Source organism: Bacillus rossius, chromosome 5 (assembly GCF_032445375.1).
Source record: "Bacillus rossius redtenbacheri isolate Brsri chromosome 5, Brsri_v3, whole genome shotgun sequence".
Classification (NCBI taxonomy): Eukaryota; Metazoa; Arthropoda; class Insecta; order Phasmatodea; family Bacillidae; genus Bacillus; species Bacillus rossius.
In genome coordinates this window covers 37,934,683-37,962,593 of record NC_086333.1, presented here as the reverse complement: position 1 = coordinate 37,962,593, position 27,911 = coordinate 37,934,683, and the positions used below count along the sequence as shown (strand labels likewise).

The 27,911-nt window shown below is 34.2% G+C and overlaps 1 protein-coding gene across 3 annotated transcripts; it reads right to left on the bottom strand.

The window, feature by feature from the left end:
• Window positions 1-7,020: 7,020 nt before the first annotated feature.
• LOC134531715 (uncharacterized) lies at window positions 7,021-26,321 on the bottom strand. 3 transcript variants are annotated; one of them, XR_010075071.1, is made up of 5 exons: window positions 26,058-26,297; window positions 24,993-25,169; window positions 24,399-24,482; window positions 18,892-18,993; window positions 7,021-7,288 (listed from the first exon to the last, which is right to left on the bottom strand). XR_010075071.1 is itself a non-coding variant. In XM_063367533.1 (4 exons), the coding sequence occupies exons 1-4, from the start codon at window positions 25,036-25,038 to the stop codon at window positions 7,140-7,142; spliced, it is 381 nt and encodes a 126-aa protein (XP_063223603.1). In that variant the 5' UTR covers window positions 25,039-25,132; the 3' UTR covers window positions 7,021-7,139. The 3 variants fall into 3 exon arrangements, 1 of the variants encoding a protein (XP_063223603.1); XR_010075070.1 differs by lacking the exon at window positions 18,892-18,993 and having other exon boundaries at window positions 26,058-26,321; XM_063367533.1 differs by lacking the exon at window positions 26,058-26,297 and having other exon boundaries at window positions 24,993-25,132.
• Between the last annotated feature and the right edge of the window lie 1,590 nt (window positions 26,322-27,911).

The window sequence follows — 27,911 nt, the reverse complement described above, 5'->3', positions numbered from 1 at the left end:
TTCATAAATATTGGCCTGGACCTCAAAAATATAATTAAGTGATGTCAGATTCGAAGTCATGTTAAAAGGAAAGTCATTGAACACAGTGATAAATTGAAATTATTAAAGAACTTCCCAGAACAGATCGATTGAGATCATAGTGGAAGATTTAAACTAGGAAATTGATAAATAAAGACTGTGAGGAGGATGCGGGTGAAATATCAGGTATATTTAATGGTAGGTTCCTACTTTGGATGAGGAACATAGGAACAAAATAATTGTGATGATCGATTCAATTTAAAATGACTAGTGAGGAAATAAATTTTAAATCGCGACCAATATTAAATTAGCTGGAAGGAATAAAGGAAATAGATTTAGATGTGCCCGTTGACATTAAGGATGATAAAGCTGCGAACAGTAATGAAGTTGCCAATAATGGTAATGATGCAAATGACGAGTGTGAACCATCATAATATTGGAGGAATAAAATAAAGCCCCTGTAGCTGATGTTACAGTTGCAATTAACATTCACTGAATAAAGCTGTCTCAAAAAAGGGACATAGTAGAATAGGAGGGATTGATGGTTAGTAGGGGTGTGCGAAGCTTCGAGTAATCGAAGTCGAATCGAAGATATTTTTTTCCTTCGACTTTGGCTTCGACAAAAATAAAATTCGAGTGGAAAAGTCGAAGATTTTTGCCAGAAACGTTTGGCCCACTATTTGGATCAATATGTATATACTGCCAAAATATATTTGCGGCGGGTAATTTCCCGATTATGTATACAGCAAATTCTCTCTAGTACGTCCCTCTTGTTAACGTACAATCCAGTATAACGTATAAAGCCGCCGGTCTCTTGAAACGCCATGCAAATTAATAGGCATAATAAATATATAACGTACGTTTTTCAAAGCCCTGGACGGTAATTTCTCGTTAATACATATCGTTTTGCCAATATTAATACACAAAATATTAAACATTTTCTCATTTCATTCACAATTCTATAGCTTTGTTTAACGACAGGTCTTGTGGAAATTGTTTACAGACGTTTTCTTTATTTGGTTGAGTAAAATGGCAGTTGCAGTGCTGGTAACCGTGCGGATAGAAAATTCATTCGTATAAAAATAATGTCCGTTTTTTTTTGTGTGATTGGTGTAACAACATAACATTTATGCGGAATAATCAAAAGTTATAAATAAAAAACGCTTAACTTTTTCAATTAAGAAAAAAACGATTCGATTATAATATTTATCCTACAAAATGCATATTTTCGCGTTTGAATTTGTAGCAATGGATATTGGCCGATGGCGGCCATATCTGGCTAGATACATAAAACGTGGATTATACGATGGCCAACGACTACTAACGCGTTTTTGTTACCGTTTGTTTTCTGTTACGATGACCTAACCTATAATTTGTTTGTAAACATCATTTCAGATTGACATCTTTCGCAATCGTACACAAATGTAATATGTATGCAACATTTATTTAACAGATCTAGTGGCACGTTTCCGACGCTAGTGAACATTTTGTGACGTTTCGTGAAGCATGTTTAATGGCGACGCGACATGACGACGTGGATAACCTGTTTATATTTTTAATATTAAGTGTATTAGGGCAGCATATGTAGGTAGGCCTACCCGTAGAAGTTATGAGTACCCAAAAGCGTGTGGGTATCAGCATTGCAAAAAACTAGAGATTCTTACAGCTGTTGACAACTGCAAGAAAAAGTGTGATGTTGCAAAACGCTTTAATATTGCACCTACAACTCTGTCCACAATAGTAAAAGACAGAGCAAAAATTGAAGAAAATGCTGCAAAACTGCACCAGAAGAGGAAAAGATATAGCAAATGTATCGATAGTGACCTTGACAAAAATCTTTTTGATTGGATTGTGCAAGCACGCTCTAATAACATACCCATCTTGGGCACAGCACTGCAAGAAAAAGCACGAATGGAGGCACTAAGGCTTGGAATTGACAATTTTCAAGCCTCAAATGGCTGGCTCACACGTTTCAAAGCCAGGTGGAATTTAACTTTACTAGGCCTAATCTTTGAATATATATACTGTAGTATATATATTCAAAGACCTAATGAAAACCAGATGAATGAATTTTACAAATTTTAAATAAATGAAAAGTACTTATTTTTCCTGTGGATTAAGACATTTAACAGTACTTATGTAGTATACATTTTTTGAAGATGTTTGGTACAATGGAATTTTCTTTAGTCTATATAATCATGATGAAACATAATTATTTAACAATTTTTTAATATTAAAAATTATGTTATTTCAAATCCTTCGACTTCGATTTTCCTTCGACATTCCTTCGCACAATATAAGCTTCGCTTCGACTTCGCTTCGCATTTAAAAAGAGACCTTCGCACATGACTAATGGTTAGTATTATGAATTAAGATTTTGATGCTCGAATGTTAGTCTACACATAGATGACTAAAGTACATTGCAGATCACAACATAGGTGATGGCTTAATAATGGCTTAAGATTGGAGACAGATCAACAATAGAATTGGATCTTTTGATAATAGAATACGAGAAGGTGCTCGATATATTTAATAAGGTATTACGATTGATCAAAGAACGCAAAAGGGAACTAAAAACTCCCAAGTTAATTTATTTTCAAGACATTTAATAGACTTTATGTTTGGAAGTTTCATCTTACGTTACAAGAAGTGACCAGCCAAATTATAATTCCTACAGAACAAATGGCAGACTTATCGGGGAACTAAGAGGAAATTACCACTTACTATTGAAATTGCCGAAAAATTCTAATATGAACACAGACTGATAAATGTTTTTGTTTGGTATGTACTCTTGACATAAAAGATTACAGATATGATGATAATTAAAATAATTAAGGACCAAAGAAATATAATTCATGTAATTAAAAAAAAACAGTATTGAAAGGAATTGACATTAAAGTTGAGAAAGTGTTGACCATAAAACATAGGAAATTTATCAACAGCTGTCTACTGGTTAAAATTTCAGCCTCATGAACTACGAGCCTATTTACAGATATCATAGCTCGATAAATTTTTCCATGCCAGCGGTTTTTCTTAGTGATTTTAGAACTTCAGTCGATCTTCTAAAAAAGTGTACACGTGGCAGCGCATCTTTTTCAAAAAATGATGTGGTACTCAGGGAGTTTGTAAGCTTATTTCATGCTGTATTTTCTCTTTACAAGTAAGTAAGCTCCATAAAATCTCTACCAGTTATAAATTCCAGCTGTGACATCACTGCGCCGCTCCCATACTCCCTGGTAGGCCCTGAACACATCTGGCTGATGCAACATTGGATGGCTTCAAGTCAGTCTGCTACCAAGCCTCGCTGTTACAAGGCATTGCTCTGTGATCATGACCAACGCCCACAGTTTCGTGGCTCTGGCCGACGTACAAAGTCTGTTCTATCTCCACTATTGATTATATATATATATATATATATATATATATAGATACTGGTAGGTACTCGTGAAGATGAACTTCACTTCTTCGCCTGCTGCTGCGTGTGTACATCACTGCTCGTCACTGCTGTCTGCAAGCCTGATGAATCTCCCCGAGTCAAGATTCACTCCGACTGTGAGACATGCTTTTCATCTCAATATTATTAATGTTAGGATTCTCATCAGTCTCCTACTTGAGCAAGTGACAAACGTGTGTACCTAGTTTCTGGTATGTAATAAATAGTTACTTTATTGACAGCTTTGATGTTAGGTTGCAATACTGCATTTGGTTAAATTGTCTGAATTCAGATCGCTTAAATTTTTTTTTTGGGACATTTAATACAAATATAATACTTAATAATGTTTGAGTGCCTACTCTAGGAAATCTCCATTACAGAATTGGTGTGTCTCATAAAGCCAGTGCTTACATAGCTTATCGTGCACAGGGACGGCTCCAGAAAGACCTTTCAGGAGGGGTTATTTACAAAGAAATTATGAAGTTGCAAAACATTAAATAATTCAGATATTGGCCTTGGAATAATTCAAAAATTTATGGTATTACATACTGAACATTGAATTTTTCAAACAACATTTTGGTAAAGAAAGGCTTAACACATGAATTTAAGTATGAAATAAACATCATTACAACGTCCAAAAAATATTCGGGCTCAGGTAGTGCTGTCACCTTTCCTTGCCAACCTTCTGGAACCGCACTTGTCATCCGGCGATCAATTCAACAAAGGGTTAAACATTTTCTTCAGAAACAATTGAATCAATTGCATACCTTTGAATACATCAAGATATATTAGTGCATAATATATATAATAGTGAATAATAACATTGTGTTATATATTTTTTTATCACAAACTCATATCTGAAGTATAGTCTTGCCCAAAACACTCACTTATAGTGTTTTATTATTCTTGGATTCACTAAAAATACAATTAAAATTCGATTGATTTAAAACTTCATAGTTTTTAATAGTTAATCTTGAAACTGACTATCTGACTTAAAATCATATCTACAATTGTAGACAAAATAATAATATGTTTGAGTGCTTAGAAATAAAGAATATTTTGACATCACAAATCTTACAAAATTGTTATTGAATTGAAATGTTGGTTTTATCAAACAATACATATCATAGTTTACTTTGTGTCAGTAAGTATTAAACAAAATTATAAACAAACTACAATCTCATCACTATTGCTAAAACAAACATAATAAACACAACAATGCCTACAACACTTTCTCTTGTATCTATGAACTGATAAAGACTAAAGACATATGTATGTGGACTTATACACATTAAAATGTTTAATATGTTTTTAAATAATATACTTTTACTTGCCCGGTTCAAACTTAGGGCTAATATTGTTTGTGTCCAAAATTGAATTTTTTTTATTTTTTAGTGGTGATAGTTAAGTTCAGGTGGGGCTTTGTAATACAAGCTCCATATTAAGGAAACTTGTTCTTCTCTAATGAAAATGACTTTTCCACATTTTTCTGATAAAAAATGGAAATTTCCCTCAAAAATTAAAAAAAGGGAATCAAGGATATGACTGACACCTCAACACCTCACCCATGAATCCAGTCAGAAATACATTTATATGCTACCCACATTACGAGGTAGGCCATATTAGTAGGGATAAACTGTGTTTTAATTGTATTATGTGCATTATCTGGTGGTTCAAGACCACTGTTTAAAATACTTTGAAGTAATAAAACCTGATTGACTTATGTCATAAGTCGCGATTTTGCATGTAGAAAACATATTTATTTGTCGAGGAATCACAAAAAAAGTTTGTATGCGTGAAGGCACTCAGTTACCACATACGAGTTCAACAGTTTTTAAAGGAATAATGGGTTCATACATATTAAAGTCACAAATTTCCAATCTAATGGTGAAACAGAAAGTTTGTGAAGTTAACATAGAAAATCCTGCTCAAAAATAAAAACCCCAAACTTGGATTTTCAGGATACAGGGCTATACCATTAGAATAATTGTTTTCACTTCCAGAACTATTGTTTGGAAGTGGCATTCAACATTAATGCCACAGACAGGTTTATCACTGCAGCTACTGTGGAACCAAAATTGTTTTAAGCAGTTTCACAAAGGTCATCAGCATCTAAAAGAAATATGCGAGTGTAACTACAATGCAGGCAATGGGTCAAATATGTTAAACCCATTGATACCAGGAAAATGTGTATGGATCACTTACAAATGCAGATATGGCAGGGTGGTTCAACTAGCCAACTAAGCCAGGTTGTACATTTTGGAGACTGGGAGCAGGTACATGCGCAGGAACCGGAGGCCGATTGTGTAAGTCTGAGAGGAAGATACGTGTTGAGAGAGCAGAATCACACAACATACATCAGGGCGAGTGAGTGAACATTCTGTTACGTGCACACTATGAGGCAAGGCTGTGATGCGTACCAAGTACCAGAGCGAGCCTTCCAGGGGTAGTCTGGCCTGGTGGCCCCGCATGGTCACTGACATCACGTGTGCATACCTTCGGGGATTAGGGCGGCCCAACCACACTACTCCTTCCTCGGCACTGTCATCTATCCCTTAGTGTCCTGGGAATTCTGGGGGTTTTCAGAGGCAGTCGCGTGAGCTGACGAGCTTTTCACGCCACTGTTCTGGATGCTTCGGGCATCAGCTCGGCTTGGGATGACGCAACATGTCACGACCTCTCCAGTCCATTCCAGAAAGACCGCCAGCTGGTATAAAAGTGGCTACGCCGGCCTCCGGAGGAGTTCCGAGAGGAGTTGAGTGAAGTGCAAGTTCAGCAAAGAGGGCAAGAGGCACAGACGTGTAGTGACGGGATCATGCAAGTGTGACTGAGTGGCACGAGACTGTGTGTGTGGACAGGTGCGAGGTAATGGGCGAACTACTGTTGAGCCTAGCTCCAGTGAGGAGGTGAACTGTGGATTAGACCGATATTTCGTGATTTTTGAACAGACCTTAAGTGTGGTGACTTAAATAGTAATGTAAAGAATAGTATCAAATAAAAACTGTATTAAATTAATTGGGCTATCCTTACGAACCCGTCTACGTAACAATATCAATGAAAATCATGTGAGTGACTAGTAGGCACTACATTCAGCAATTAATCAACTTTTCGCCAATCAGTAAACAGAAGGACTAGGTACACATTAACCATAAGATTGTAATTTCCCGGGTGTCACCCCAGCAAGAAGTAATATCAAACAAAAATAAGGAGAAAGCGAGGAAGGATACAAATCTACAAGTGGCCGACAATAAGTAGTTTCCCAACACCTGGAGCTCTAGTACTTCGTAAGGTTTTTTTAACGAGTATTGTACATGTAGTGCAATCAATATGTGAATAAAGAGAGATTTAAGTGTAGGCTATTTATTTTAGCAAATAAAGGGATTTGAACTGTATTGTTGGTTAGGAAAATACTGTGTTTTCTAAAGAAAATGGCTGGCAGGACAGGACTACAGTGATGGTGGAAGATCTCGCACTAGATCCAAGGAATGGCAGTATGACAAACATAACAAATAGTGTTGCACCTTCGTAATCAAAGAAAGTATTTTTTTAAACCTAGATAAAGTGTATAGTTTACCTACGAAAGCATTTATTTAAAAAAAAATTACATCATATCAATAAATAAACATTTTTAATTTGTTGTAAAATAATATAATGCAATTAGTTGAAGAAGCCGCTGCCCTGGGTGGTGCTAGACGTCACCTGTGTCGTACGATCCAACTGCTGTGCTGCTGCCTCCTAGCACCATCTTCCTCATTATCAGATACAGTATGCCACCCACTATCAGCTGGCATCCACCCACTATTACTATGATTGCCCAGGCTGGGATAGCTGTGCCTCCTGGAAAATAAAATTGCACATAACATAGGTAATTATGAGAATGCACATTGTTTGCAGATCTACAAGTTATTTTTACGCAAGTAAGCTATATAATAATTGTCTGATGTCTGATTAGGTTTGTTCGGTTTCATCATTGCTTTGAATTGACAGCTAAATATTTCATTCAGATCAATTTTGTACTTTCATTAATTTGCTAATTGGTAAAGTCGAAAAAAGGAAGGAAATAATGCACCCAAATAAGTGACAAGTGCAGTTTACAACCCTATATAATGATTTCATTGAAAAAAAAAAAGGTACTTAAAAACACATTCATCTTAAAAATACAATAACTTTTAAATTTTTTGATACAGTTTATGAATAGTGCTTAAGAATGAATAAAAAAATGTTAAAAAAACTGCTCATACAAACGTTCAATGTGTAGCTGTAACTAACTATGCACCTATAAAAACTGACATATTAATGTTTATAGAAATGGGAGAGAAAAATTCTAAAAATTTATGTTGATAATATATGATGATCATTAATTTTTTAATAATCTGGTGCCAGCCCTTTTGGTTTGTAAGCACGATGCAGCAGTAGCAGTGCTCTGCAGGCGAGAGCGCTTGTGTGAGGAGCCCTGCAGGCGACCAGTAGAACACCCAGAGAGGTAAGCCACCGCAACGTGTAGTTTCTAAGTGTTCTCAGTTTATAATATATTTTAAACTAAGGTTCGTTAATTTCTGATATAATTATTTTTTATAATTATGTTGTAACAATTTAACACTAAATAAATAGTACAAACTATATTTCCTGCAACCACAATGTACATTTAATTTTTATTTCTTTGTAACAAGTCTGTAGTAATAAAGGTTTTTGTTTAATCATTTACAGGTTTCGTATTGACAGTAATAACTTAGTATCATCTATGAAATGTAGGTACCTATTCTTAATAATGACACATGAAACCACCACTAGTTATCGCGCGCGCTCCTGGTACTGGCTGGTGCTAAACTCTCCCCAGACTTCGTCTATGAATGGAAGAGGTCCACACACACCATATTATTAATTTTTTTAAACTAAAGTTTATTTGTGAACATATTTTTCTTCATCTACAGGACAGATCTTCAGCTTCCAATTCCTTTCATTAATGATTTGTGCTGTAAATCAGTATATAATCATCAACGCCAAGAACCTAAGCTCGGCCATGTATAAACCATTTTGTTAACACATGATTATTATGTGTTATTTAAATGACTCTAAAGGTTAATCACCTCTACAAGTGACTTAATTATTACCAACATCTAACATAATTGTAGCCAACTTAATCATCGAGTCTTTTTCTCTTGGAGAATTTCCAGACTGATGTATAATTGCTAGAATAATACCAATTTATGTGCAGTGAAGTAAATAAGATCCAGAAAATTATAGACCAATATCCATACTTCCAACTATATTAAATATAAAGGAACTATATATTAAGTCTAAAATGAGGGATTTTTTCAAAATATTTATATTCTTCTATCCTTATGATACGGTTTCATTGAAAAATCCTCTACAACTAATGTAATAACAGACAAAGTAATAAAGCTTGAAGGAGCCTTGGATGAGGGGAAGGTTGCTGAAGTAGGTAAACCGGGGTAAGTGTATTTTTGGGGCAAGTGTAACCCAAACCATTAAAATTCTTCAGAACTGTCTATAAAGGTAAGCTGGCTGTAGTTTCGGAAAGCATTACATTGGTACTTTCCGTGTAAGTGAGAGTGGACACTCTTCCACGTCATGTTATCTATGGTTGTTAGTAAACACTTAAGTGCACCTTTTTCTCTATGTAGTAGGCCTAAGTTGGTGAATGTCTTTGGATTTCGTTTGTTAAGAACACAGTTTTAGTTAATTTTTGCTGCTCTTCCAGTTATGTAATTAATATATGATGGGAAAAGACACAAAATATTAGCTTTAGTGTTATATTAATACGAATTAAAAAAACCATCATGGGTTACACTTACCTCAATAGAAGTTATGAACCGGGCAAGTGTAACCTAACTATTCTGCATGGGTTACACTTGCCCCGTGTCAGTTCTTGCATTGTGCCTAGTTGTCGAACAAGCTATGTAGGGCTGTATTGCCATACTTACGTTTTCCTTTACATGTTGCCAGTACCTTTTTCAACTTCAATGGGGCATGTTTCTTGTTTATATTATTTGTTTCAAGCCCCATAACTTATATTAATATACATTTGATATTAAATATCACATAAGTTGAGTTAATGTAAAATGTGATGTCATTGCCAGGTAATTATTGTGAATCATTTATAGGTTAGTCGGCATTGTTGTTTTGTTGCAGATAAAATTGTGCGCACATGCGTTTGTAAAAAGGCGCCACCTTCGTATTCAAAGGCCACCATAAACAAGGCTGTGGAGCTTGTGAAAAGTGGACAGATGACTGTATATAGAGCTACAAAGTGTTTTTAAATTCCTAAACATACTGTATACGAACATGTCAGCGGACAGCGAGGTGTTAAAAGTCAACCTTTTGGTCGCCCAATTGCTCTTCCTGCAGAAGATGAAAAAGTAATTTCAGAATCATTCAAGGTGATGGAGAAGTGGGGGTTTCGGCTTTCCATGCCTCAAAGTGTGGAAGTATCGCGGATAAAGTGTGTTGGCCCGTTTATAATAAATGACTATTTTATTAAGTTGAAGGAAATCACATAGAATGTCCCTCCAAACCAGATATGGAATCTGGATGAAACCAGCTTCTGTTTGGATCCCAGTAGGATCAGAGTTGTGGGTGAGAAAGGCACTCCTTCACATCGGGTGACAAGCGGGCCAGGAAGTGAGAACATGTCTGTTTTATTGGCGGCCAATGCAGTTGGAGGAAAACTACCTCCTCTAATCATTTTCAAAGGGAAAAATGTTTGGAATTCCTGGATTGCCCCAGATGGTCAAGAATATCCTGGAACGGATTACACAGCAACAACCAATGGATGGATGGATTCAGAAACATTCACAAGTTACTTTTCGAAAAACTTCATTACCAACATTCATCCAGAAAGGCCAGCAGTGCTCATTTATGATGGCCATAGTTCCCATGTTGGTCTTGATCTTGTCCACATAGCAGTGGAGCAGAAAATCATAATTTTGAAATCACCCTCACACACGAGCCATCTCCTTCAACCAATGGATCTCAGTGTCTTCAGACCACTGAAACTGAAATGGAATGAAGCTGTGATTAAATGACAAAGAAAAAATTATGGAATAAAGTTGCCAAATTCACAATTTGTGTAAATATTGTCACAAATCTGGGGAGACTTAGACCCCATTATTATTATTATTATTATTATTAATGGTTTCAAAAGAGCTGGGATTTACCCTTTCTGTGACACTGTTACAGTCAAAGAATCCTTTGAACCAGTAGCTTACAGGAGATTTTGCAATCAGCACCGGAATCAAGAAACCATTACAACTGTGGGAAAGGACATATCTCTACCATCCACCTATAGAGAAGAAACTATTCAGCTGCCACCTAACCATGCCCAAGAAGAATATTCAGTGTGCCAGTCAGCACCAATGGGAACAGTAACTACAAATGTTCAAATGGATCCACAAGATGAACCCTCAACATCATCATTCTTGCCGAACAGAGTCACAGTTGCTCAAAGTGCTGAAAAAGCAAGTTTGCAGCAGCCCGAGCAAGAACGTAGGATGTCAACAATTGAGGATTTGCTTTTAGATCATTTAAAACAAACATCAAGAACAGAAACTAAAAGAAAACGCATTTGTGGTCGGGCAGAAGTTATAACATCAAGACATGCTATAGAAACACTTGAAGAACGTGTGAAAAACAGTAAGGCTCAGAAGCAGCATACAAAAAGGAAGAAGATACAACCTATTGAAACAAGTGAAGATAATGAGCAATCTCAACTTTGCCAGGAAGACTCTGATGAGTGTGACGGTTCTGACATTGTGAGAGATGAAGAGGAAGAATGTGACTTTATTAACATTGCAGAGAAAGATCTCGCAAACTTTAATGTAGGTGACTGGTGTGTGGTAAAAGTTTGCACAAAAAAGACTGTAAAATGTTTTGTTGCACAAATCATGGAGAAGGAACCTGATATTGAAGTGAAATTCGCGAGGAGGAAGGGCACATCATCATTTCACTGGCCGGATGTTGCTGATACAAGTGTCATCACTCCTGAAGAAATATTTTATTTCCTCCCAGATCCAGTTGTTGACAAGCATGGTAGTAAATACAAATTTAATGTAAACTTTGCTTATTTACATCTGTGTTAAGTTATCATTGTAACCGACATAAACTGATGTTAGTGGCCAACATTTATAGTGAAATCAACAATTAGTTAGTAATCTCTTTTTATTTAGTTGCGACATTTATTAGAGACTTCAAGGGATGCTTCAAATGTCTTTACAGATTGTAAATGCAGACCTCGTTAGTTTATGTACACTTGTCCCAGGACCTATAATGTGATGTTTGTGCTGTAAAATAATAGTGGGGTTACACTAACCCCAGGGTATGGGGCAAGGGTAACCTAGCTACATTTCAATTTATTTTAATTTATTGTATTTTAAGTTGGTAATATTTGTGTAATTATTTTCTTGTATGCTTAGATAAAGCTTTGGTGGCTTCCTATAAGAATTTACAGGAAAAAAAACTCCTATCCACAAAGTTACATTACTTCCAATTAATATTTGTAGATCTAAAAAAAAAGAAGTTGAGAAGCACCTGGAATAAGAGGATTTGCCAAGAAATAGTTTGTTAGTTATTTAAATAAAAGGAAGCAATATGTATATATTAATGGAAGGTACAGCAAAGAGATAGAAATTACCCATGGAGTGCCACAGGGTTTAGTCTTGAGACCATTACTATTTTTGGTATACATTAATGACCTTGGGGCTTTGCCACTTCATGGTCTATGGTCCTTGATTGCAGATGATGCAGGCCTTATCTACACAGCAAACTCAACTAGACAATTATTTAAATATTGTAAAGAAAAACAGCTGACAATAAATGCACCAGAAACTTGCTTCATGATCATATCCAAAATTACAGAAAACACCATGAACTCTTTTAGCTTAATCATAGACAAAACACCATTACAAAGAGTAAATATTGCTAAATCTCTAGGTTTGCTAATTGGAGAAATCCTAACCTGGACTGCCCATAAAAGCATTATTAAATATAAAATAGTTCCTGTATTTAATATTTTACAAAGCCTAAAAACAATTGTAGGTACCACTCTGTATCCATAAAAGTGTGCACTACGCATGAATTCATCCTTGTCTACAATATCTGTGCACAATATGGGGTCATGGGTCAAAAGGTATCATAAAAAAATGCTACTAAAGCATACTATCAAGATACTACCCTTCTTGACAACCTCCCATACACTTTTTCGAATAGTAAGATACGAACAATTCAAATGCAAATTTACCTAGCAAGCATAATTAATATGTACAAAGTTATTAATGAGCTAACTGAGCTAACTCATGGTAATACTTCTGTTTAATAAAACCATGGACATTCATGGACATCACACAAGACAAATTGGAAATTTCCATTTCGGTGCTTTTAATACTGCTAAATATGGCTCTTCTAGTGTCAAAGTCAGTATAACCAAACTTTACGATAACCTACCAATTATATATTATATATACTTATATATATATACTTATATATATATATCAAGCCTTGAAACCTGAAAGTACATTTATTAAATTGTTAAAAATGTATCTATGGGAGATGTATGACATTAATGGAGATGCGTAGAAGAATGTATGGTTCTTGCTAGATTACCCATGTAAAGGCAATACTATCTAATACCTTAAACATATGATGAATATTGTAAGTGTTAAATGTGTAATTTATATTGTTTAAGTTATATATCAGTCACATATTGGCTAAAGTAAGTACATTTGTTTTCTTAAGAAAATTTTGTTTATAATGTTGCCACATTGACATGATGACAAAATAGATTAATGCTCTCTGGAACATTGTAGTAGATAAATGAATAAATAAAATTCATATTTCTGAGAAATTGCTATGTGGTGCGCTTACAATTATTTGTAGGATTTTAAATACGCCCCAACTTCAAAAAACATTAATAACCATATTTTTAAAGTACAGGGAACTATCTCAACGTGAGCAACATGACGCCCTGAGTTAAAGAGTTGGGTCTCTATGCCCTTAAAAGCGCAGATTGGTTTCATTTCACACCTTCACAAGTTCTGCAGACGAGTTTCTCGTACCTAATAAAATAATTTTTACAACTAGGGTTGTTCAACATCCCATATTTTATGAAATTACCTTTTTGATAGATATGTATATGGCACTTGACATATTTTATCCCATATATTACGATGTTCCGCAAATATGGGTAATAAACATCAGTAGTGCATCTCTTTAGTGATTTACTGATGTGGTGGTTTGATGCCACACACAGTTTAATTACTGATAGTTATAATATGAAATGCAAATATGATATTTATATAATAACTTAGGGATGATAAATATCTTTGTTACTAGAGAGTCATAGTATAATTTTGAGTTCTTCCTCGATTACGAGTAGGTAGTTTGTCTCGCTGTAAAATGGGAAATATTTCATTACAAAAAGTAAATAGATAATTTTATTTTAAGACATCTAAAGAATGTTAGCATAGGTTTGATTGACTGCATAATCTAACACTGGGATCCTGCTACATAACTATGTACCTATTCCAAAGACAGTGTCGTGGAAAACACGATTTAATTCCAGGACTCTGTCAAGGTTACACAAGCGTAAAATTATACGGCTCAATAACTGTTAAAAACATATTTAGATTATAAAATTTAATACAAAAATTTTATTTATCAAGTTAAAAATGGCAAAAATTGGCTTTAAAAGAATATAAGTTATTTTGGGGTCTAATACCGACTACAAATTTATAAAATGAAATGTTGAAACGCAACAATTGAGGAACTCAAATAATAAAATTAAACAGTAAACTTAAATACAAATAAAACATTTTTCCATAAATATCATGATAGAACGAAAGGACATGTTTCAGTCACTTTCAGTCAATTTCAGTCATGCGGTTATTAAAGTATTGCTCTAGATGAGCTAAAATTAAAAAAAAAAACTTTAAATTCTAAAATAAAGTATGCGTCTTACAATAGTAAATTATGCTTTGAAATTTCGCAGGAGTTGAGTCGCAGGCATTGAGGTATTTTGCCCCTCTGTATTTTTCGATCTTTTTAAGGGGCGGGTAAGTGACAATTGCAGTTTAAAACCCTATATAATGATTTAATTGAAGAAAAATGATACTTAAAAAACACATGTATCTTAAAAATACAATAACTTTTAATTTTTTATATAGTTTATGAATAGTGCTTAAGAATGAATGAACAAAAATGTTAAAACTGCTCATACAAACGTACAATATGTAACTGTAACTAACTATGCACCTCTAAACACTGACTTGTATGGTTTTAACTATTTACAAGTACATATGAATGTGAAATAAGGGGAATTTAAAGTAATTATGCAAATTTTTACGATCGTAAATTAAATTTTAAGTGACATAAGAAATGTTTTGAGGTGAATTCATAATTATTATTTATTAAGAATTTGTTTTAAAAGTTAATAATTTTTATTGAATTTTTAGAAGAAAAAAACGATTTCGAGATACCAAATTTTAGGCGTGGTTATGTTAAAGGTCAAGGTCAAGACCCAGTGGCTTTATGTTATTTTTAAAGGAAATGTGAGCCACCTTTATAATCTTTTAAGCCTCTGACAATTTTGTGAAATAAATCGGGAAATATTTATCTTAAAATGAGGATATTCCTCTAAAAAAAAAAAAAGATTAATTTTAAAGTGTTTTTTTTTTTTAGTCAAATTGGGGACCAAAATCAGAGATGGCAGCTGTAATTTACCCCATTCCCAGCTTGCAGCTTGCACCAGAAGCGACATGAGCAGGCTACTTACACCAACTATAGTCAATAAATTTGACAATATAACTATAGAGCTAGGTGACAACAACAGCTATAAACCTACAATACGGATTACTTTATTTTATAAACACAATCAACTTTCTGAACAGTATTATTATCGTTTTCAAGAATATAAAGATATGAATGCTTATGAATCTTGGATGTTAGCTGCTAATAAACTACAAGCAAAGTTCAAGTAATGTTATTACAGTATTATATTGCTAATGGGTTCCTATTGAGGAGCCGATGAACCGGTGTCCACCATATTGCAACGTGACGCCACGGTAGGAATCTTCGATGACCTTTAACTTCACCTACAAAGTAGACTAAATTTTCATCCACAATGACTAAAAATTTGCCAAAAGACGTAATATTTTCCGTTTTTACGAAATGTTTTAGACCAAACAAACTAAAAATATCTGCAAATATTTCCATTTTCATTTTTCCCATTTGTTCAAAATTTATTTGCCTTTAGAAGAACTTAATGTCCAAAAATCGGCTTAAATTCACCATCTACTAGCCGCCAGTAAGCAGCTGGAATTTTTGACCTTTACCTTTCACCTTGATTTTGAACCTGACCGTCATCTTTAATTCTGATGTTAGTCGCCAGTTTGAGATCTATACCTAACTTTACACAATCTTAATTTCCACAATTGTTTTCTAGAACCTTTCGCTATTTTGTTTTTCCACCATTTTTAATTATTAATCCAATTCCGCTATATTTCAAATGTGTAATTTTTATCAAAAAATATTCTGAAAAAATTCGACTAAAAATTAATAACTATATTTTTAATAAATTTTAATAAAACATGTACTTACGTCATGAACCTTTTAGTCCTGGGTTCGAATCGCGAATAGGTAATTGATTAAAAAGAGGCGACAGGATCTTCCCAAATGGTGGCTACTAAGAGACTGATCTCTTATCACTAACGCCAACCACCATGACTTCACCGCAGCTATCTTGAATCCGCCGTTTTTAATTATCTTTCGTCTGCTATAATGCACTACCACCGTAATGGTTTATTAATTACCCGCTAGAATGCAGTGGTGTCAATCACCAGACCATCAGTTATCATAGCATCCGCCATATCATCAACCATTTTAGCCACCATTAGAAAATTCTTAACTTTCAACCAAACAATTTTGAAAATTTTAAGTTTGACCATAAAAGTCTAAGTTCCTGGTGTAAGAAATAAAACAAAACTTTCACAAATATTGTTTATTATGTAAATTATACTCTAATGCACGGACACTTACAAAAGTCAGCAATAAACTAAGTATTTTATTCTGTATTGGGTAGAACTGACTAATTCTCAGCTCCAGTCCCAGCTCCAATCTCAGCGGCCAGCCAGTTACTTTCCCCACATGACATTTTCTTCCCAACAGCATCGATACCCGTTCAACAGATTGCTTCGCTTCGGCGGAATTTTAAATGGGAGTATTCTCTGACTTCGAAGCGTACCTCCTCGAGCAGTTATGGTTTTCAATATTGTGGACAAGCTGGCAATGACAACTTACTGGAGGCAGGTGATGGGGAAATTAAATAGCTTTGTGAACATTTCGTCATATTTAATTAAATAAGTATTTCAATGAAAATATTATATTTTGGCCACGATCAAGGATTGGGCCGAGGATAGGATTCGATTGAATCAATATGTAATAAATAATTTTTAAAATTTTTAAATTTTTTTCTAATTTTTAGGTTTAAAATAACATATTTTCGATGTAGCCTCCAATATGGCCTCCAAAATGACTGAAAACATGGCTGACAAGATGGCGGATGCTACGCCAGTTGACAGTCTGGTGATTGTCTATACTGCACCATATAGCATAATGAATAAACTAATATGGTGGTAGTGAATTATAGCAGACGAAAAGATAATCCAAAACGGTGGTTTTAAAATGGCAGCCACGACGTCATAGTGTTATGCATTATTATTATTTATTTGGGATTAGTGTAGGAGGTCAGTCTACCAATGCCACCATGGGGGAAGGATCTGTCGCAATTTATAATAATCGAAGGACTTCGTCGGAGTCTGAACCGAGGACTCAACGGTTCGAAACTTAATTTTATTAAAAATATAATCAAATAAATTTAAAATATACTTCTTTAGGCGCGTTATGAAAAAAATAATGAGAGTGAATTTTTATTTTGGCGCGCGCACCATTAAAAAAAATTTCACAGAATGTAAAAAGGCTACACATAAAAAAACATGTCACTTACAAATAATAATGATGTATTTTTCTTTTAAATATTATACTTAAGTGATTGATATTGAATACTGGTCCATAAAACATATATATATATATATATTTATTTATTGTGAAAATTAGTGAAAGAAATTGTGTTTATAAACTTTTTCAAGTGTATGTTCAAGTGAGGTTAGGTCATACTGCTTTAAGCGCGTTGTGAAAAAAATGATGAGAATGAATTTTTACGATGCGCGCGCACCATGCAACGAAATTCTGACAAAATGAAAATAGTTTACACACAAAAATGGCTACATACAAATAAAAATTATATAGGTATGTGCTTTACTTTATACTTATATACTTTAGTGATTTATATTGAATACTGGTCCACATAATTAAAAACCTTTATTTATTTTGAATATTAGTGATATAAATAGTGTTTATAATCTTTTTCCAGTGTATTTATATAAGCGAGATTATGTTCCCGTATGTACAATTAATTTTCATTATACATTATTAATTATAACATTATCATTTAATAAATATTTAAAATTAATTAATTAGATAAAACACTCCATATATTTATTGATTTTTATTAAACATTTAATCGATTATTTTACTAAATTAAATAATTAATTTTGTACATGTGTTTGGATTAATATAGAATACTGAGTATTTATTAAAAAAAATTAATTAGATTGTATTTATACTTTACCAACAGTATTTATATTACCACTACAGTCATTTTGTTTCTATTAATTATTTACATGGCATATTAAAGTTTTATTTTATCACACGAAGTATAATTTCTAATGCGAGTGTATAAGTACACGCACCCATTTTTTTTAATATATGTAATTTTTTCCGAATTTTTTGAATTTTTATGACGCATTTTTAATATGGCAGAAGTGGTGTCATAATGGAATGTTCCATAAGAAATATGGCAGAATTAAAAAAGGTAGAAAGATCCATAATTCAACATTGCAGGCAGGTTCAAGGCCAAGATCCCAGCTGCTTATTGGCGGCTGGTAGATGGGAAATTTAAGCCGCTTTGCGGACATTTATTTCTATTCAATGCAAACACGTTTAGCATTTTGGAATTTTTGATGGGAAATATTTCCTTGACAAGTATTTTTTTTTCTTTCAATTTTTGGTGGAATTTGTTTCTAAAAACGTGAAATTTAAAGTCATTTAGGCGAATTTGGGGTCAAGTTCGGCGAATTTTAGATCAATTTTGGCAAATGTTGTGCAATTTATGAAGGTTAAGTTCAAAGTCAAGGCCAAGGACATCCAAAATGACGGCCGTGTCGTTACAATCCAAAATGGCGGATAGCGGCTTTTAGGCTCTTCACCAGGAACCCAGTAGCAGGAAGAAGTATTATCTACTAATTATTTATGGTACATAGGTCTAAGTTAGTGAAAATAAAAAAAACCATACATTTATGTTACAGCATTACCTGGGAGACGCAATTCGTTTTGTAATCGCTTTTCTAGAGCTGTCTCCTGTTCGTTTGGCCAAAAAAAGCGCTTTATTCTCCGAAGATAGTAATGAACTGCAGCTGAATGAGTAAATGAAACATGCAGCATGAGTTTAGTACTCTCAATGCAAACGATGTGTTCAATAATATTTAACTAAAACGAATAGTTAATTTTGGATCAAAAATCCATAATATTTTATCTTAATATAAAGCTGAAGTACAGGTGAATTTTCAGATAAATTAAGGCTACGAGTACTGAATATTTTAACTTGTTTTATTTTCAAGCGTATACAGCGCCTGGTCACCATTTAAAATCAAGTAATCATAATTTAAAAATATTCAACAGTGTACAAGGGTAAAATAAAATTCCTTTTAAAAAAGAACGTATTATATTTAGACTGTTTTATTACTTTGCAGGCACTGATTAAAGTATATACACTTAAGACACGTATATTACAGGTCAGTCCCAAGATAAAAAGAGATGTATTTTAATTAATTTAGAATTTTTGGTGCTTATGCACGTTTTTTATGTCAAGCTTTAAATACTAACTCAATCAAAAAGTTTCACTATCTGTAAACTTAAATGATTCTAGCAGTAATATTTTTAAACCCAGAGAGACGCAACTCACAATGAATAAGCCCGTATGTATTTTATATTGTTGCAAATTTTAACTCGGAATCTAAATTGTAATTTTTTATTTAAGACGTCTTATTTCTTTCTTATATACGGGCAATAATAATGTCTTAAGTAATTTTCTCTAAAAACTAATTTTTAGCATAACTATTAAACTTCCTCAAATCTAATAGTTGATATCAACATTTAATGATGAGCAAATTAAAAATTTAACAATTATTACCTTAAATGTAAACAGAAATAATTAATAACTATTGATGTTGGCTGAAAAAAATTAAACTGAACAATCTCTGGTGGCAAAATTGTTCTTTTTTACTTTTAAATGGTAGACTACCTATATCTCATTAACCCAAAATTATTGAAATATAAATTTTATATTCTTTACTGCTATGTAACAATTAACGGTTTCACATATCTGTTCTAAAAACATAATAATCGCAATGACGCTGGTGCGTGCATCTGTAGTGCCGGCCAAACGTCTTACGAGCTGGGCGCCATAGCTCGATGTACCATGTTGCTCTCAGCGGACCATCGGCAGAGACTAGCCGGCACCACTTGGTACCCTGCGATACCATCAGTTGTTACACATCAGTTATCACACATCATTTGTCACACATCAGTTGTTACACATCAGGTGTTCTGGAAACATCATTCTTCGTAATGATACTTCTGCGTGTATCTACATTTTAAACATATATAGGATGTCTATTAATGAATGTTCCAGTTTCAAAGGTATATTATAACAGTTTAGTTTAGACTATTTACAACAAATCATAGGTACATTAAATTGAAAGTAATTTAACATACTTTTTTTAATGTTCAATATGTGTACCTTTAGCTATAAGGCACACATCCAAACTAAAGTTCAAATCTTCCCGACCTTTGGTTAACACGTCCGGAGTAATGGAAGCAATAGCCTTTTCAATTCTCTGTTCCAACTCTTGGAAAATCAATACGTAGCGACGGAACGTAAGACACGATCTTTTATAAAGCGCCAAAGGAAAATATCGCATGGCGTTACGTCAGGTGAACGTGGAGGCCAGCGAAAAAAGAGCTCTGTCGTCTCGGACCATTTCGACCAATCCAACGGTCAAGTACTTCGACGTTCAACCACTCTCGTACAAGGATGTTTATTCGCGCCACTCCACGCGGCGGCTTCAGTAAGATCAGAATTCCCAGGTTGCTAAAGGTGATAGTAGTTCGAGGTGAGATGTTGCGCGGGGTGCGGGGTTGCGAATACCCTTGTAATCCGGCCAGGCGCGCGTGGTATGCCTTACGTCAATGGACGATGTGTGACGTCAGTGGCCGTGCGGGGCCGCCAGCCCGCTCCGAACCTTGCGCGCATCGCGGTCTGGTCTCTCGTGTTTGTAACAAAATATTCATTGCGCACTAGAATAATTTGGAACAATTTGAATTCATATTCATGTCATGTTTTTATTTCATTATTTCAGCTTACAGGTAAAACAGGGTGATGAATACTACAACTTATTCCTTTATTTATTTAATATCAAAAACCAAAGAATTTCTTAGTAATGTCTTAATTTTTTATCGCCTGGTGATGGCAAGAACTAATTACAGTTAATTTTACTAATTTGTAAATATTGTTACGAATGCGACAGACCAGACTACGTTGCCAGGTTCGTAGCTGGCTGGCGACCCTGCACTGCCACTGGCGTCACCCGCCATGTAACGCACCGTCCACTGACGTAAGGCATACCACGCGCGCCTGGCCGGATTACAAGGGTCCTCGCAACCCCCCCTCCCCGCTCCGTCTCCGCGCATTGTCCTTCCTCGGCGCTGCTATCTGTTGCTGAGCGGCCTTGGGAATTCCGCGGGTCACAGCGCGGAGTGACGAGAATGAACACCGCCATTCTCGATATTTAGGGCGTCGGGTTGGTTCGGGATGACGCGACTCGTCACAGCCTCTCTTGTCGGTTCGAGGAGGGCGCCCCAGGTACTTAATCAGCGACGCCGGCCGCCACGGGAGTTCCGAGCGAGTTCCAGGCGAGTTCCAGACGAGTTCCGAGAGTGAAGGGAAGCGTGTCATCGGCGAATAGGGTGAGAGACCTCCTCGAGAGTGGTGCGACGCGAAGCGACGGGGTCGAGAGAGTGCGAATGAGTGGCGCGAGACTGTGTGTGCGGACAGGAGTGAGGTAAGGGGCGAACCACTGTTGAGCCTAGCTTTAATGAGAAATGCAAACAGTGGAACTTGACAGACATTGAGTGACTTGCGAAAAAAAATTTTTTAAGTGCTAGTGATTGATGATCGGACATTTTTTAGTACAATTATTTACTAGTAATGTTATATTAGTAATTAATAAAACTTAATTGGGCTATCCCTTACGAACTCAGTTCTTCCCGCATAGGTCGTAAAATATTTATGAATATTTCACTAGACAACTATAAACTAAAAAAAAAGTTGATGCTTATTCATTTGAAACTTTTACGGTAAAACTAAATATCACTCTATTTTTGATGAAATAAACATTTATTGTCAAAAATGGTGATCGACTTGACATGAATAACTATGTTTTTATTAATTAATAAGTAATGTTACCAATATCATATTCGTGCTTAGTAAAATATATTCTATTTAAAAAATAATTTTTACCTTAATTACTTGTCACTATAATGTTTTATAGTTTGGCATTAGTTATATTAAAAGTTTTTAATATATTAACGATTTTGATTAAAAATGAACACTTTATTTGCTGAGAGTATATAGGAAAATTTAAATATCTATAGTACATTCTGACAAAAACTGACGTAAACACATTTATTACCAAGCATACAGCATATAAGTTATTTACCCAGAAAATGCAGAAAATTGCTTCAAATACATAAAAGAAACCACATTTGCTTAAAAAATAGGCTTTTTAGTTGCTGAAGTTTAAATACATCTAGTTAACTAAATATAAATAGTATTTGAAAAATAAAATTTAAATGAAAAAAATTAATTTAAAAACATATTAAGTTTTTATTTATATTTTAAATTTGTAATTAGAAATTTGCACAAACTTCAGGGAATTGTTTGTAAGTTTTGTAGCAGTGTTTTTTCTTTAGTATTAATGTTTATTGGTAAGCTAAAAAAATTGTAGGTTACACTTCATTTTGTATCCTGAAATACGAAAAGAAGATAATACAATTTTTCTAATTAACGTGATTCCTACCACTCTAACTTACAAAACATAAATGTACCCAAATGAGTATGATGGATACATATTTTGCTTGTATGTGTGTGAAGATGAAATTTATAATGCAAATTACTTTTGTACGTGTGGAGTAGTGTTTTCCTTCTCTAGATTTATTTTGTAAGCAGGTATAAATTCCATTATTAAATAATAAAATTTATAACTTATAATTAAGTGTAAGGTAGTGAACTATACTCACTGTATTCTTCTGTATAGACATTTTTTCAAATTAGTAGTTCTGTGTTACATCGTGAATAGGATGAGTTACTTAGCACCGAATGCAAATACGGAATTTCTGAACTTAAAATCTCATGTTTTATTTCATGGTTATAAAAAAAAAATATTGATTGTTGAATGTTGATTGTTTTCAAACCATATTGTTGTACAAATATCTTAAATTTATTACTTAAAATTATTATAAGTTACAATCAGTTTACAATTTTATAATGACATTTTATTGTGTAACAGAATAACTTATTTTTAATGTTGTAAAGACACTTATGTAGTATTTATTGAAATAGTTTTACACTGATCGTATTTTTTTCCCAAAAGAAGTGCGTGTTCTTAAAAAATGTTTGAGATAGCATTTTTTTCTCTAATTTCAGTTTGGTGATTTTACAAGACGGAATTAATTCGTCTAATATTATTGCATTTTTTTAAAAGAATAGTTAAATAATTTATTGTAAAATTAATTTTTATACTTTTCTTTTGTGTTTTAATATAACTAGAAAGAGTTAACTGTTTGCTCTATTATCATTCGTAGATATGTCAATTAAAGTGTTAAAAAAAATGCTGCGTCGTAACAATCTTATTTTAGTCCCCAGCCCACTCCCTCTCAAGCGGGCCACACACGTACGAGTATGGCTCGCGAGCAAGACTCGTGCGTGAGTGGTCTCCTTTAAGTGACCCATACATTACGCGTGTGGCTCGCGAGACCAACTCTACGAACTTGGCTACGAGCCAGGCTCGTACGTGTGTGGGCCGTTTTAACCCGGAACATACACATGGAGTTACTGCATATCCAAATAGTTTTGTTCGTTTTCAAATGATTACACGAAAAAACAAACCCCCATGGTGACTACAGGGGTTTATTACTAAAATAAGTTTTTTCTCTACTAAGAGAGAAATGGTAATATAGCTTCGTACTTATCTGTAGATCTTTCTTAAAAAAATAAAATAATAAATCTTCTCTTTTAGAGCAGTTTGTAGTAAATTATTTATAAGTATTTCACAATATATTAATGCCAATGTAATCGTACAAATTATAAATTTTTATTAAAATATTTATCTTTTCGATTAGTTATAAACTCCATAAGCATGCAAAAGCCTCCCCGTGAAAACTGGACTCGCAGAAAACTACAGGTGTCTCAATTTGACTGGGACGTGTGTGAGACGCCCTCGTAAAAGCAAAATTTAAAAAAAAGTTCTAGTCAAGGCAAAAACAGCTTAAACTGTGACTTTTAAGTGAGTTGTGTGTGTGTGTGTGCATATATAATGAGTGTGAGTTCGTATGGAAAACTGGTATATGAGTTTATTTCTAATCTATTTTAATAGTGAATACTTTTCACAGAAAAATATGTTGGTAAATAAAAATTATGTGACGGCATGCCAATTGTTTAGCTTCATAAATATCATGTATGTAAAAGAACTCTTCTACTTACTGTAATATGTTCTAGTGATGGTTTTTCTTCCACGAAGAATTTTCCTTCGTGCATCTACTTCTTCGAATAGTACACTCAAAATCACTGCAAAACATAATCACATAAAATAAGTTGGTGGAAGTGGACAACACAATTATCAGATTGGTGATATGAAATTTTTACAGCCCAATTTGTCCGTTAATAATACAAAATGTCAATGAAAGCGGCTTCAGCTTCCATTTTTTATTTCAAATATTCATAAATACTTTTTTTCTCAACAGGACATGTTAAGCTAATATGTACTTTTTACCTAGCTGTGCAATCATATTAAATGAATCCATAGTGAGTTTTAACAATGAACATAGCCAAACAAAAAAATAACTATGAACTCTGGCTAGGCTTTTTACAAATAGCAAATAACATTTATCTGGTGACCAAATTGGCACAAAACATAATTTGATGTTCTCATACAGTGAAAAATTCTAGTCCGTTGTCCTTAAACTACACTAATGACATACATAAACTGCAATACTTAATAAGGGGGGGGGAATTTAAAACCCAGCTTAAATACAAAATACAAACAATTAATTGAGCAGTATGTAGTACGATACTTACAGAATGTGATGGCTGTAGCATAGACACATCTCTGTAACAGTTTCATTACGAAGCCGCGCAGCAACACACTAGTGAAATACTCTCTCTGGTATTGTGCTCTGTCTTGTGAACCAAGTGTATGAAGAGTCCACACTATGAGTCCTATCTACCTAGTGTGGCTTATCTCCAACGTTATCTCTGCAGGAAGAATCCACAGATAAGAAGCACAGTCACTACAACGTAATTTTTTTCTCGGAAATTACATTTATGAAACAATGAGTAATCATCATTGGCTACAAATTTATGTACAATAAAAGCTTAAACTTTTCAATGTTTTCTTAAAGTGTTAGCAACTAACTCAAATTATTTTTAAATGATATATACAATTAACAAATATCACACTGTTATCATTTATTTTGTTTACTTAAGTTTCTTACATACTTCGAAAAATAAATTACTCCTTTATATTTCCATTGCATTACTACATATTATCACAGTTTTAAACTAAACACTAATTCTCTCAAGGAGAAGGAAAATTTGTTAGCAGACCACACAATTGAACTTTTAAACTAAATTCTTACCAACGCAAAACTAACGCATTAAAACTTCCTGTAGAGGTATTATTTAAGCATCGAGGACGGGAGTTAGTTTCATTGTGTACAGAGTTGGCATGGCATTATGTGCGTATATGAACATCTCATTAACGTTTCCATTTTTTTCCTCTGTTTTATTTTTATCCTCACAGCATTTGAATGAATAAATGGCTGAACTAGTGTTTAGAGACGTATGAATGATGAAGGGTGAAACGATTGGCTGAATCAGTAACGGCACGTAATGTTGGTAAAAGCGAAAGTAAAGCGAAAAAGTGTAGCGGCTCGAAGTAGCGTCCACTCAGTGGAGATGCGAATGAGATGAAAGAGGACAGGGAATTATGCTCTCAAAAAGAAAATAATTTTTATATACTGTGTAAAGCAATCATTACAAAATGGTCATTAGAGTTTTTTGACTTATAATACCTTATTAAAACTAGCTTATAAGTAATATACAAAATTTAGTTCAAAATGTTTAGAGTAAATACGTACGTACTTTGTGCGAAATGTTCAATAGTAACAAAAACATAAACATTAAGTTTCAAAAGAAGTTTTTCTAGTGATGTTCATACAACTAAGACAATTATTATTATCATCATTATTTTCAGATGAAGCTACCAAACATCTCTTGGTCTCGAATTTGGCTGAGGTGCTGCATTCCAGTAATCTGTAACAATCAAAATTCAATTTCACCAGTAAAATTATTGAAGTTTTAAAATCAGATATTATGATAACTGATGTCACAGATATCACAACCCACAGCTGATGAAAAACAGTGATAAAATTATGTAGTGCTAAACTTGGGCATTGAGAAATTCTTAAAGCACTGCTCAGTAATTGAGTTTATCACAAATTTTTTATTTCTTTTATGTGATGCATTCTCATACAGAATGTTAACAAGTTCAAAAAAAGTAATTTCATGACTATAAATACGTAAAATTACGTGTGCTTGTGAATATGTTTCCCAACCTCACCTTAAAAAAATCATTCATTGCATGATTGGCTACCTTTTTCTAATACATACTTACAGAAGTGAAATTTAGATTTAACCCCGCAAAAAAAAAAACAACATAATAATTTAATAAAAATCACTAGCTGATAGATGACGTAACAACTGTTATTAAACTGCAAAGTACATTAACAAAATAAATAAATAACCATCCCGTTATTAAAACAAATATTTATCACACACAAATATTCCACTCGCAACCGAATTATTTTTATACTTAAACTAATATAAATGGCTTCACAACAATTACATTTAAATTTATTAATGTCTTATAGCATTTTCTGACTTGAAAGCCACACTACTGCAGCAGCAGTGCGACTAGAATTACCAAATCACGCATGTGCATCGATGTGGATAAATGTTCGGTGGTTGTGAGGTGTTGGCGTGGAACAGCCTCTCCGACCCACGAGGGCACAGCGGCCGGGCTCGGTACTCACGTGCCGACATGCGACGCCTCGTTGGCTCGGCAGATGAGCGAGGCGACCGGCTCGTCGCGAGCTGACGGTAATTAAGCCTGGCTGAGGGGGCGGGGCTGGAGTTAACTGCCAATATTGCCAGCCGCGGATCGACGTGTAGCGAGGTCTTCATCTTTACGCCGAGATCATCCGATGGCACCGGCACCCGAGTCGATTTGTGCGATCCACGCCCGGAAATAATTAACACTGCGATCCACGTGATTATACACTGTTATCGATGTGCGGTACATGCAGTTTACATCACGTACTCACCTCATTATTCGCACTAATAAACGCGTACATTTGAAGAATATCCCGTAGTGACAGAATTGCTCGGTTGAATTTACACGTAACGATAAATAATAAAGAAAAAAACATTCCGCAATCAAAGTTAAATAACGAATGAGTAAATTCAAATGCCAGTGAGCTTCTGACGGTTGCCCTGACACCTCGCTGACCCTCTTTTAGCCCCGTGCGCTGGCTGGAGCTAAATATGGCACTGATTTAACAATCTACAGATAACTTAGAAGCCAAAGTATGCGGCACTGCCAAGGCTAAATAGAAAATTCACAAAGACGACACAGAAAATTCTCTTTAGACAACTCCAAAAATGTTTGATAAAAACGTATATTTTTCATACTTACAGATGCGAGTAAGAAGTTATATTTCATTAGCATAAAAATTTTTAAAATTATTCTTACAATAACTATTCTCAAATATTTTAAAACACTCACCTTATACGACACACAGATGTACGCATGTAAATTTATTTAAGCTAAAATGACTTAGTTCAGTCTGTAAACACTTCTTACAAACAAAAACTCACGTTATTAAACTGGTTCAACATTTAAAATTTAACAGTAACAATTTTATAACAAAAAAACTT